Source organism: Ambystoma mexicanum, chromosome 5q (assembly GCF_040938575.1).
Source record: "Ambystoma mexicanum isolate Mex_15411 chromosome 5q, UKY_AmexF1_1, whole genome shotgun sequence".
Classification (NCBI taxonomy): Eukaryota; Metazoa; Chordata; class Amphibia; order Caudata; family Ambystomatidae; genus Ambystoma; species Ambystoma mexicanum.
In genome coordinates, this window is record NC_090933.1 from 620,230,919 (window position 1) to 620,244,942 (window position 14,024).

At 44.5% G+C, this 14,024-nt stretch overlaps 1 protein-coding gene across 1 annotated transcript in view; it reads right to left on the reverse strand.

The window, feature by feature from the left end:
* TOX (thymocyte selection associated high mobility group box) overlaps positions 1–14,024 on the reverse strand; it is a 526,628-nt gene that overhangs the window by 70,221 nt on the left and 442,383 nt on the right. The window contains exon 4 of the mRNA XM_069621094.1: positions 9,226–9,504. Within this exon, the coding sequence (XP_069477195.1) occupies positions 9,226–9,504 (279 nt within the window). The remainder of the gene's footprint in view (positions 1–9,225; positions 9,505–14,024) is intronic.

Genomic DNA, 14,024 nt, shown 5'->3' on the forward strand with positions numbered 1-14,024 from the left:
AACCAGTGGGGAAAGGGGCAGCAAACATTCAACCAACACAGAAAATGCTTTTTACCCCTATCATTATGCTACCTGGGTTATGAACTATATCTCTCTATTTTGAGTCTGATGGCAGAGCAGATTCACAAGCTCCAGAAATATGTACACACAACAATGCTTCGCTCGGACAGCTTAATTCGTTCGCAAGATTGGGAGACAGTAAGTATGTTCTGCTTAACTTTTGAAATTTATTTGGCAAGGCTCTTCTGGATAGACTATCAACATCTACAATCCCTTTACAATTCTGAGTTTGTTTACAAGGACTGTATAATTGATTATTCTTTAATACCACCTGGAAGAGACGAGCTGACCAATCAGGAGGCCAGAAACACGGGCATAAGATTCAGTAACTGCATGCATTCTCTCAAGTCCTCTAGTCTCATGTCTGTCATCATATTTTGTCTCAACCACTGCCAACCCCCTAACCTTTTCTTTGGTGGCCATATTCGTTTGCAGGTTTTTAAAACAAGGAAATTGGGCAGCACATTCCCCTTCAAACATATGATTAATATTCCAGACAAATGCTCCATAGTGCCAACAGCTATCAACCAATGGCTTGTGGGGAGGTGGAGGGGACAGAGCTGGTCAATTCTCTGGGCTCTAGCTGAGGACCTTGCTTTGCTTGTGCCTGTTTTAGGCTCAGGCTGGCGGCCAGTTACTGGCCTTGACGCCCCCGGAATATGGGGATGATGGCTATAATATAATTTTAACTGAGCAACAAGACAATGGAAACCGGGAGGATTATGTGCCCTTCCAGAAAACATTTTTTTTTTTAAAACGGTGTAGTTCCGGTTTGTCCAATATTGAAATTTGTGTTTGGAATGCCGGAAGAGAAGCAAAACAATGCCCAAAATCTTGCAGAGATTAAACCATTTTAATTAGGCCAATTCACATTTCTGTCTTTCGACAACACATACACTACCAGCTCAGACAATTTGCCTGAGCAAGGAACCGTTCTGCTATTGAGAGAAAAAAAACAGTTAGCCTAATTAGGGAATCATCTCTGCAAGTTCTAATGTTTTTCACTGTGGTGTCACTGAACTCCTATCTTTTGGTGTGTCATGCGTCTCAGATTATTTTCACTGTACTGAGCAATGGTTTTCTTTCCCTTTGTTTTCCAAATGGTACCCATTTTTCAATAACTTTTACTTTTAGAATGAAGCCAAAGCAAGGCTTATTTTGTAGTGCACCTTTAATTTATCATGTATACGTCACGTAAAAACCGATTCCCTCTTAAACATTGTTATTGCTTTAAAGGATGGAAATCGTGTGAAAAAGATGAGACACCTTTGAGATGATATAGATCTGATATTTCTGAGCCTTACCACGGTATCATGATTTCAAGATTGCACCCTCTATGATTGTTTTTACAAAGGCAAACCGTCTTTCGTCTTGCTAACATATTGCGATTTATTTATGGTTAGTAAGCATTGAAAGAAAGAGGGCACCTCTTGGATGGGTTGGAGCTCTCGAGAGCTAGGAAAGTCCCAATTGAGTGGAGCCAGGTCGGCATAAAGAGAATACCTTCTTCCAGGATCTTATTTGGATATTTAGAGGATTGGCCACTACCAGCAGTTAAAGGCAAAAAGGAATGCAAGTCTTGGAGCAGGATCTGCAAAGACGTTGGTCTCTGTTGCAAAATTAGGAGATTAGTTCACAACCTCCAGTGTGGAAATGGCAGTTTCTATGTCCCTTTTCATTTGCAATCTAGTACATGGCGTTCAATGTTCCCACTGTATTCTATTGCACAACTTCATTCTCCGATGTATTGGGTGACTATTTTTCCCAAATGTATTTTCCTCTGTGTCCCCTGCACTGTGTGTGGGGGTTGTGGAACCAAGCCACAACCCCTCCAGGAACCAGTTCTACATGTTATTCAGCTTTAGCCTGGAACCCCTTTCAACTCTTCCTCCCACTCACCCCACCCTGTAATTTCCAACCGCCCTCTGTCTTGTCATGAAGCCTCTCTGAACTGTGGAAACAGAGTTCCACTTGTGTCCATCATGGGTGGGGGGCTCTGGAATGCCACTTCTCCCAACCCTGTAATATTCCTGCCCTCTGAAAGTCACCAAGCTAGCCCCTAACCTCTTGCACCCTTTCTGGGAACCTCCTCCATTCCCCCAGTCCAGCAATTTATCTCCCCCTGGGCTCCAACTGCCCTACACTCTATAATTAATTTCAACTCCCCTGATCTAGGAATCACACAGAATACCTGAAAATGTGTTTCCAGGCCTGCATCCCATTCCCCCTAGAAACCAAACAAAACGTGTCCTAGCGACAGCCAAATAAACACTTGCCTGGGTAAGGAGCAAGCCTGGAGTGGGTGGGACCAACAGCCTTGTATAAGCCTGTGGAGAAAGGTATCCTGGGCTTCCCTCTCCATCCTACCCTCCTTTCCCTTCAACATACTCTATTTGTCCACCAGTAGGGCTCCTGACCTGTCTGCCTTGCCCCCTACACCTTCTTTTCATTAACTCTTTCTGTGCCTGAGTCTGCCTCCCTGTGTCTGTCTGTCTCTCGCTCTCTGTGCCTGCCTCTCTCTTTTGACCTCTCACCATCTCTACCACCCCCTCTCCAACCCTTGCCTTTCTCCCTTGGGATCCAGTCTCCCCCTTGCATTCAAGGGTACTCCCAGGGCCCCGGGTTCCATGCCAGTGGATGTGCTTAGGTAGTATGCCTGCCATCAATGCCCCGCCTTATGCCCATAGACCAGTGCAGGCCACACCCGTGCCCAGTGTGTCTAATCTATCCTGCTGGCATTGAGTTTACTCCTCTTTCTGTAATACATCGCTTACTGTTTTCTACAAAAAATGTGGTGCCTTCATTTTGTTCCCACTCACTTGTTGCCTGCCTGTTATTGACAGAGGGGGGACCCAGTCCATATGTGTACACAACACACTGAGAAGTCGGCAAGCTATTGTAGATTGAAACGGAGCAACCTTGCTGTGTCTTCTTTAAGAGCTGTGTGGGTATTTCTGATGTGTTCATTTGTGCATTGATATACAGAAGCTTGAATATACTGAAGGGGAATTTAAATCTGCCCTCCAGTGCATGGCCAATTAGGCTTCAGTAGAGCAGGGTCAAACTGGCAAGCTCCAATGAGTGCTTACAAACATTTCTATCAATCCTTGGCTCAAAAATAATTCACGGTCTTCTCTGGTGCTAACCTATACCAGTCCGCCTCTGGCCTTCGCAAAACAGTCAAATTATTTTTTGAAAGAGGAGGCCAAGAATACCAAGCTTGTGGAGAGTGATCTGCATCAGCTCACTATAGGAATAACTTAAGTTGTACTATGGTCAGACTGAGAATCCTTTAGAATCTCGTGCATCCATTGTTATCATAGTTTATTGAGTGGCAGGTACACTATTTTATGTTATGACTTGAGAGGAAAACGTCATTTTCTTTGTTTCAGTACTTCTATGGTTTAGGCAAAGCCCCAAACCATTACGTTTCAGAGACACATGCCTTTTCAAGAAGCATGTAGGGCTGTGAACCAAGTATCCTAGGGCCAGTTTCAGGGTTTATATCCAATTTGGTTTAGTAGTGCTGCAGACTATGCTGTACCACTGGATTCCTCCTTCTGCAATGGAGTACTGCCTCCCATTCCTTTTAAAGGCTGTGGATCAATAAGGACCACCTCAACAGACAGAAAGACTTGTATAGCAAAAATGAATTGACAAATGCGTTGTGCTATAGTTTTCATTCCTTAAGGGTGTCTGTTTTCTGAAGAGGTACGGTAGATCTGTGAAGTATAGTATAGCACCCCTTATTTCATTCGTATTCTGAAAAAAAAACACAATTGGAGAAAATAGTAACGTTTCTCTTTTGTGATCGTGATTTGTATTTTGTCCATTTTGAGAACATTCATTTTTCCCATTATTTTAACATTTTAGAATATTTTGAATTATAATTTCATATTTAAATTGAGATATAGTTCCCGGGATATTATTAAGCAGATCTCTGTTTTCATCTCTTTCAGGAGTATTTTCTGCATCTACTCATCAGGCACACAGTGCTGCAATATTCTATATATCCACTAGCGACAATCCGTTTAAGGCACAATATCACTTTACATTTCCCGCAATGCCATCCAATCCAAAAGGGGGAAATGGATCACTTGATGTTGCTGTCCGAGGCAAGAACCCAGTATGCTACATTTCTCTTGTAACCTTTTAGAAAGCTGCAAGGGAGGCATTCAAGTATGAGCTATTCAAGCGTGGCCCCCTATTATTTTTAAGGAAATGCTTGATGGTAATTGTGTGTTATTGGCAGTGAGGTCCACCCTCGTTATGCAATGACCAGGAGCTAACCGGAGCACAGGCTTGTGGAACTTCTTCACTTCTGTGTGGTGTGCACCCCTACTTCGGCAGGTTGGTTGGCTGTTTATGATCTACCAGCTGAGCCTAGGTAGGGTCAAGGGAGGCGAGGGAGTCAGCAAGGGATGGGGGCCATTAACAGCCAAGCCCACCTGCTGACACAGGGATGAACATCATGCTCGTTTGGAAAAAAAGTTATCTTTCATGAAAAGGTGCACTCAGTTGTGTGCTCCTCGATCAAAAGGAAGGTTTTCCTGTTCAAACATGGCCACCATGGTAGCATGATAGGGGTTCAAGAGAGAGTCCCTGGTTTATGTTCATGGGCGGTATGTTGCTTATAAGGAAGTGGCATGACTGCAGACTGAGAAGGTAAGTGCAGGCGTTTGATGAGGGTGCAGCAAGGGGAGAGGGAATCATGGAGGGGTTGCAGGTGAGGAGGGGTGGGCCGCTAAGAGGCTGCAGGGCGCGATGGAGCCAGTAGCGTGGTGGAGCCAGCAGCTCCCTCTTTATTAAGTTTTACCGTTCCCATCATTTTAATCGAAAAAGAAACCATTCCGGAACGGTTTCGCTTTAACATAAAAGAGTAGGAATATGTTGCAACTTGCACTACATCCCTTTAAACAGCAGGTATGTTTGATTATCGCATTCCCCTTACTGGGGATTTCAACCTGGGACCGGCTGGATCAGCTCCAACCTCGCATCACAGTGAGCTATCTCAGAACTGCTGGGATTCTGTTTTTTCAGTGCCCTGCTTGGGACAAAACCCATTCTGAAGCCCATCATAGCCTTGTTCCTGCAGCGTCAGAATGTTTTTTTGCATTTAAGCAACTTAACGTGAAAAACTGCAGGCACAGCTGTATGTGCAGTTAATGGGTAGGTTGGAGGGGTGGATTTAATATGTAGTATGCCACATAAGAGGTCCAAATAGTGGGCAATTAGAAAGGGGAGGGTGCATAAAGCTGCATGCTGTGGGGGACAAAGAATAAAGTTAATTGAGGGTCATTGAAAAGGATGTACGTTCAAAAAACATACCCCAAAATCACGAAGCCCACTTGCCCATATTTTGTAATTGGATCTTTTGGGATTTCACTGTTGGTCCCCCACACTGCCTTAATGTATGCAGGGGACACCATGGCAACCCCCACAGCCCATAATACCGAACTAGGGTAGCGGGGAACACCTCCGCTCCCCTGTTCGGTATTATGGGCAAAAGATACAATCTACTAGGCCGAATGCACACTAGTGTGCATTCAGCATTTTAGATTAAATCTTTTCGTTTATTACCATTTAAACTGCTTTTCGCATTTTCTTTCGTTGTGTTTCAGCCTTTACACAGCAGTGGGGGTGGAATGGAGGAAAGGCGAAACCCAGGAATGGGGTTTGTATTGTGCGTGGTAGGGTGTGTGGCAATGGGGTTTCTGAGGATCGAGCGCAGGCCAATAGGGAGCATAGTTCCACTACTTCTTCCCACACACTTCGACCAATGCCGAATACAGGCTTTCACCGCTTGTTCTCGCAGACCACTGGAGGGAGTTGACCGGCCGACTGGCTCCCACGCGCCAGGTGCTGATGTTATGCACTGCATTGATGGACACAGAACTTCCATTATTTGCATGCAGCATTCCACATGCAAACCTATCACACTGTCCGCCTCGGTCGATCTTACAATCTGGCAATGGCTTGACTGCATCACGAGATATAAACCCACCCTCCGCACTGTTCTGCAGGGCCCGAAGAGCACTGCCTGGCTGTGCGTGCATGCAGGGATCAGAACCCGGTGCCTGCTGCTGGCGACAGGGTTTTTCTGCCACCACTGTTGGAATATATTTTTTTTTAAATTTTATTTACATTTTTATACCGCGCATTATGCCCGCAGGCCTCAGGGCGCGCACAAAGAGATTACTTTCTGCAATCACCCCTCCTCGGCTCCTGGCTACCCCAATGGTTTAAGAATACCACTCCACCACAGGGAGCGTATTGTATGTGATGGGACCAAGAGTATCTTAAGCAGAGCTTCTTTAGACAAGATTGTTGGCCGATAATTTTTTTTCTTTTCAAGCTGAGCTACTTGCTCACTCCTTGAAAAATAGTGCACCAGATGGCAGAAGTAGGCTCCCGAGGTTGACTTCTACGTTTTAGTACATCTTTTTAGAGCTAGAAATATACATGTTTACATCAGCAGCCTAATCTACGAGCAGAATAAGCAGACACCATGACGTGATTTAAATGTACGGGATTACAGACGAGCAGTGTGCATTCCGCTTCAACCTCCCCAGTCTCATAAATATATCAATCGAGAACACGAGCCAGCTCTTAAGAACCCTGCAAGCGTGCAGCGGCAAGGGCTTCATTTCAGACGGGAGGCCTGCGTTCTGCACACTACCCTACAGACATTGGGTATGCTCGCAGCAGATTGCAATCACGCGCCATCTGCATTATAGGCTGGGCAAACAGCACCGAGCTGCACCGATAGCTCTTATCGCAGAAAGTCAATATTGTTAAACATCTGCAGCCTAAATAGGGTACAGCATGTTGCGGTTGCGCTGCAATAAAACAGGCCTTCTCTCTCCTCTTTGTTACATTTAACGTTCTTCTCGCAGTTTTGCTGCAGAGAAATGGCTAAAGTGAGCGTTTGCAGGACAGGGCATAGCAACAATTACATTCAGATGAAGCCACAATGCATTTTGCGCTTTGCAGTGGTCTGCTAAGAGTACAATAGCACATAACCAATAGCAAAATGTTTTTTATGGTGTCCTTTTGCTGTTTGTTAAGAAAGCACTTCACTGCATTTTAGCTGTAGTTATTGATGACATTATGCCAATTAAATGTCTCCTTAGAGGCTGGAGGAACTTTGGGGAGTGGAAAGTTCCTCACTTGGGCTGGCGGAACACGGGTGGCTACAGAGCAGGAACCAAAGGCACAAGGAAGCATGCCTTACATTGAGCGACACACACTGGCAAGCGGAAGCTTGACTCGACCGCTGGCAACATGGGGCACATGCTCAAAGCATAGTGCCACCGAAGAGCTTTGCGTTAAGGTTAACGTACTTACACCTGAATGCACTGGCGAGAAACAAATATGGGGCAAGCAGCGCCAAAGATGCACTCCCCATTACAAGCTATAGGCGACACACATGGGCGGACAGACAGAAAAGGCCCAGGCACTAAGAACAATGGTCCATGTTTGCAAATAAACTGTTCAGCTTCGCAGGCGCATTTTGGGTAACGTTTGTGGGAAACGTTACCGTAAAGCAAAACTACCATCTGTACAGTAAGTAAGTAAGTAATCAAAGTGGTCAACATTGCTGCACATAACTGAGCCAGGCTGGCCTTTTTGGGTCAGCTCTTCGGGCATTGCCCTACTGCCTTGTGGACCAATCTGAGCCGGGCATCACAGTAGCCCTGGCCCCTTTGCTTGGACTTTCAGACCCGGACCAAGCACCCATATTTCAGCTCTGTACTCGAGGCAAAAGCTCAGAATCATCTCATAAACCAAAAGTGTGTGGATGGAATTAATGCTTCAAAATGAGCAGGGTTGACAGGACCAGGGTCTTTGGTTGCATTCCATGATACTTGATACTTTGCACGATTTTTGTTACTTTGACTTGAAATTGTATTTTTATCTGGTAAAGAATGAATAAACGCTGAAGTAAGGAGCACGCTTGCGAAAGGATGCTGAAGCCTACCTCAATACAGGTGTGAAGGTGTTCAGTATGTTCCAAGGACCCAATTAAACGAATCAGACAAAAAAAAAAGTTTCTTGCACGGCATCATAGATAAAAAGCTATCTACTTCAAACAGTTACGACAAGATCAGGCATCAACACGTGGACATACCTCACCTAAAGCATTTGTATAGCGAGAAGAGATGCGTAAGTAGCAACATCTAGTACGCCATGTTGGCAGTAAATGGTGGCCCATTTTCATAAACATAATTGGGAATTTATAGAGAAGCAAGCAGGTTGCTTGGATTACTGGTGTGAAAGATGTGGGTTTCGCATACACCTCTGGGAGGATGCAGGCTTTCAAATGCACTGTGTCCCTGGTGGGAAGTTCCTCAGTTAAGGAAGTGGTAAATCAGAAAAGAAAGACCATCACAGTTTTTCACCTCATTAGAACTCCCCAGGTTGCGCGGAAAATGGTTATTCATGGCCACTCAAGGCCAGGATGTGTACCGATTATCTCCATGGCAGCCATATTGATAGATTAATGCAGTGAAGAAGGCATTTTAAATTAAATGATAGTTTTACTTGGAACCTGTACAGATTCTTTAACAGGAAAACATGATCACTGTAGTTTCCCCTACACTTGTAGTGAGGTTTGTACTTGTCCGGGGGGAGCACTGTAGTGCACTTTAAGAGTACAAGCCTCGTATGGGCTGATCGTTTGTAGCAATTCTTCACTAAATCGGGGACATTTCAGTTATAAAAAGGACTCCAAAAACACAACTGGCACGTGCATGGCAGTGAATGAAGCTCCAACTATTGGGAGAGATCAAGACATGTCCCTTTAACTTGGGATACCATTGTCACTAACCAATTGAGATGGATTAAAGGTTCCATGTTCTTTTGCCAACAGTTATTTTTTTTATTTGGTTCCCCTGAAGCACCCCCTTTCCTTTTCATAACTGCCCCTACGTCAAACCTCTCCCCATTACCCCTTACCTCATAATCCCCTAAAATATTCTTTGAGAATGAAAAGTAATGACTTGCTGGTAAAGTAGAACAACTTAATTACTGTCGGTAAACGAATGCAATACCGGATTAAAACCTTAGCACAGATGTGAATCCAAGAAATCCACACTACACTCCCTTTGCAGGAGAACGAATGCCCAAGAACCCTTTGTTCTACAGGAATAAAGATATCCGTACCTTAGCAGCATCGTCCACTTCATCTTCATGGACGGAGCTGGACGGAGACGGTGTCGCAGATTGGCTGCCAGGAGGCGACGGGGAGTTATGGGGTACGTTGTTCCCGCCCATGTTAAGTCCAAGCTGAGCGCTGAGTTGTGATTGGTTGATGGTGGTGAGCTGGCTATGCTGCATCATGGCTGCCTGTCTGATGTCGGCCGCCTGAATTCTTGACCGCATTGCTACCATCTGTGGGTGAGAAGCGTACTGCGCGCCTTCTGCGTTTCGGAGTTCTTGCATCTACAGAAATAAAATGGAAAAGGTTACCGATAATAGTCTAAAAACCAATTCACTCTTTGATTGCCTTCCTCCTTGCAATGATTGGGCCCTGCTCCCAGTCTCATGTACCACATTCTTGGATCCCTACATGCTTCGGTCCCAGAGAACATTAAACTAGATTTTGTTCAGATCACACTTTTAAAGCGCATATAGCCGTCTTACCATCGTACATATACATACAAGGCATGTGTTGCACAAACATGTTCCCACATTAAAGGTGGCACTTTCATGGGATAAACATTATGAGCATTGCGCATAGTAGACACACCTACTTGAACATGTATACAACTCTGCTCTGGATAATTGCAGGGCAATGTTAAAGGAAAGAATGAGCGAGTGGGAGCAAGAATGGCCTGGAAGTCTGGAACAGTAGGAAAAGGGTGGTATAAGAATCCTACGGAAACACATTTTAGGGAATTGACACTACCCATTAATGTGCAACATTAAAGCATGCAGATACGAACCATGCTATGAGTAACCACATTGATTGCAGGAGACTCCAAGCTTAGAAAATCCATCTTTCTTGAAACCGGATATTCAAAATTAACACACGGTTCAGGTGGGTGGGCCAACGGGATTGCTTGGAACTAGTTTTACAAGCCTGTGATCCAAACATTTTCATGGCCACCTGCACCTTGATCTCTAGGTCTGTCCACACCCTGTATCTTGCTGCTCACATCCCACTACATCCTCCTTTCCAACACGACGCCCCCAAGCCTTTTTTCCATTTCTCAGCTTTGGTGAATAACATTGCAGTCCCCTACCCGTGAAAAAGAGGGGCCCTGTTTCCCGACCCCTTTTTTATATTACATGTTGGCCCTTTTTCTTTGGGCTAGTTTTCCTTAGAGTATTATTATTATTACTATTATTTAATTCTTATTACGCGCCATATGGCACACAAACAACAGATAAAAACAGGGAGCTAGACAATCGGACAACAGGGACAAAGTAAGGCAACGGTATCAACTCTTGTCAACCCGGTTGCAAATGAAACAAACGTGTTTTGATGGATTATTTGAACATGAGCAGGGAGTAAGACATCCTCAAGGAAAGGGGCAGGACTTTCCATTCTTTTAGCGCTTGCACATCGGAACGTGTCCTACCAAATTTCACCAGCTTAAAGTGTGGTTGTGAGAACTTATGGGTGTCACTGGAGTGCTAATTTTGCCTGAGATTGTTGACTACTAGGCGGTATGTTAGATATTGGGGGTCAGTGTTGTCTGACATTTGTATGTCAGTGACAACAATTTGTGGGTAATCCTGTGCTCGACGAGGAGCCAATGCATGGCCCGTCTAGATGGTGCAACATGGTCACATTTAATAAACCATGAATAGTTCTAACTGCTCAATTTTGCACAGTCTGAAGGGAGTGTAGATTGGTTTGGGATGTTCCGATTAAGAGACTTTTGCAATAGTCAAGTCTGGTGTCAACAAGAGCAGAAGCAAGTAGATATCTATTTGCAATGGACAAGTAAGGCCTTATTTGATGCAGGAGCTTTGTAACGTATCCAAAAAAGGAGCGGAGATGAGAGACATGGGGTTTCATGAACAACTTTGCATCCAGGTAAACTCGCAACATATTGACCTCTCTAACTACAGGTATCTCACGACCCATTATCTGAAAATGCTTGTAGAGATGGTTCAATTTCTTCAATTGAGGACCTGAGGCAATGATGAGCAGCTCTGTCTTTTATTCTTTGAGCGTGGGAGAAGTTACAGCCATCCGAGATCGAATGGCAGTATAGACTGTATTCAGGGCCTCAGTGTCTTGTGAGTTATTACCTGACAATTCAAGGAGAATCTGGGTGTCATCAGCATAATTAGTGTACTGTACACCCAGATTATCCAAGAGGTCGAGAAAGGCCTACTGTTTATATTGAATTGAGTTGGCAGCAATCATGCGCCTTGAGCCACTCCACAGGTGGTGATAATGGGGGACTCTGAGCGTTCTCAATCGCTATTCTGAGGTTCTGGGGTCCAGGAAGGATTCAATCAACAGGGCAGCCATATCTGATACCCTTAAGCCTATTGATCAGATGTTTGTGGTTCACATGATCGAAAGCCGCTGAGAGGTCCAATAACATTAGCAATGCAGCATGGTCCCTCTCCACAATACTGGTGAAATTGGACTTAAGGTTCAAAAGAGCTGTCTCCGTACCATGTTTGGATCTAAATCCCGATGGTCAGGTGCCTACGATGTTGTTCGTTTCTACAAATTCCTGGAGCTGCAGGAATGCAATCTGATCAAGGATTTTGAGAAGGTATGGAACATTTGTGATGGGGAGGTAGTTTTCTGTCAAGGAGGGGTCCAAGCTAATTTTCTTTAGGAGTGTGGTGATCCAAGCTTCCTTAACACTTGAAGGAACTAAAAAGTCTCTAAAGGAAGCATCACAATCTTTGTAATTCAAAGAGCTAGCATATCCTGGGACCGTTTGAAGATGTTAGCTGGGCAGACATCTCCAGTGCTAGACGTTGGTTTCAGGTTAGAAACTATCCTGAAGATTTTCACTTCAGCACATTGTCGAAGTTCAAACTCAGGAAGAATGGAACTAGCAGTAGAGTTAACTGCAATGTACAAAGATCCTGTATCCAAGGCAGGATCCTGGAGACAATGCTGTCGGGATGTGATTGCCTGTTGATGGCCAACGATTTTACTTACAAACGCGTTCTGTGCTTTCTGCCATCAGGGTGCATTCCTGGCTGCTAAAGGGGATGCTGAAGATTTGCCCTCAATGTCGTTCAATATTTTGAAATGTTCACTAGAGCTAGACCTGGCATTATTGAATCTGGTGTTAAAGACCTTGGATTTGGCATCAATAATAGGAAGTTCACATGTTTGCATGGATTCCTTATAAGCAGTCAGAGTATGGGGATAGGTATTTTTCCTCCATTCTCGTTCCAAGACTCTTTTCTGTTTTCTGGCCTGATTGATGTCATCACCAAACCAAGAGTTCTTCACGGTCTCTGGTTGGTGTTCATTTTAATTTTTTCTGGTGCCAAGGAGACAATAGTAGTTGAGCTAGCATGTAGCAGGCGTGATACCAGGTTGGTAGGACCATCGAAGGACTCCAAGGGATCTAAACTAGCAGTTAGAGTTGCAGAGAAGGCAGACCCTGTAACAATCTTTACATTCCTACTCTTTTTTGATATTCTGGGTAGTTTGCCCAACATAGGTGGTTTTGAAGGTAGTAGTATTGAGGGTTGACCATTACATGGTCTGACCATGGAGACAACAATGTGGTCATAGGAGCAATAAAGATATTGTGGGTCAACACCCAGTCTAATGTGTTTGCTCTTTCACTAATTCAGTGTAGTCAATGACTCCAAGAGCTGAAAGTAATAATGATGCCCGGGTGTCCTGCTTATCCTCCTCCCAGAGATTGAAGTCACCTTGCACGTGAACTGGTGATTGGGGCTTAGTGAAGCCATTGAGGAGAGCAAGGAAGTGTTCTTCAACCGGCAGCATATAATTGGGAGGTTTATATAGAGTAAGAACATCCGTTTACGTATTCTGATTAACCTTAATTTTTACAAACAAGATTTCACATCCCTTTGTATTTACTGGATGACAATCCAGGTGTTCCTTGACAATAAGAGCAACCCATCCACCTCTCTTTCCGGATTGCTCCGACCTAAACATCTTCTAGTCGGGCGGGAGGGCCTGAGAGTGTGCCATAGAGGCTGCTTCATGGAGCCACGCCTCTTTTATGGCAAACATATCTGGCTTGGATGTAATGTGATGTATATCTCAGATCCATGTTGGACGAGGGAACATGTATGAAGCAAGGATATAATATGAGATGGTTCCTGTGTGGAACCATTAACAGTCATGTCTGCTGTAGTAGAATGAATCTGACAATTATTGAATCTGTGGTGTTTAAGCGAGTGTGGGAGGGTTAATCCAGGTTCATTTTCACTGGGTGAATCATTTCCAAGGAGCAGAGTATCCATAACACAGGTGTTAGACCTGTGAGATCGCAGCATTTCTCAAGTTCTGGTGTTAGTGCCATGGTGCTAGGAATATGTATTTCAATAGCCTCTTTAATAACCAGAGCAGCATGCTCAAAAGGATTTTCATTTGATTTGTTTGAGTGTGCTTGGTCGGATTATGTAGTCTGTGATGTGGAATCCCCCCCCCCCTTTGATGCCTCCAAACTGGGTGCCGCATAAAACACACTGCGTTGTCTGATGAAATTCTGAGCAGGGATGGTTGTTCTGGCTTCACGCATGTTGTCTAAGAGTGGAGTGACAGCAGACATAATACTGTGTTAAAATGAAGATTCAGGAAGGAAGCGCGCAAGTAATACCAATAATCACAATCAAGATAAGGTACCTAAAATAATATCTGACTAGTATTAAGCTCCACACAGAGGCCAACAGCCCATAACGATGCACCCACGACACCAAGAGGCAAACTGGTGAAAACCGGCTGGTAAACGCGCCAGCGCTAATGCACTCCCGATGAAATTAAAAAGTCTCCT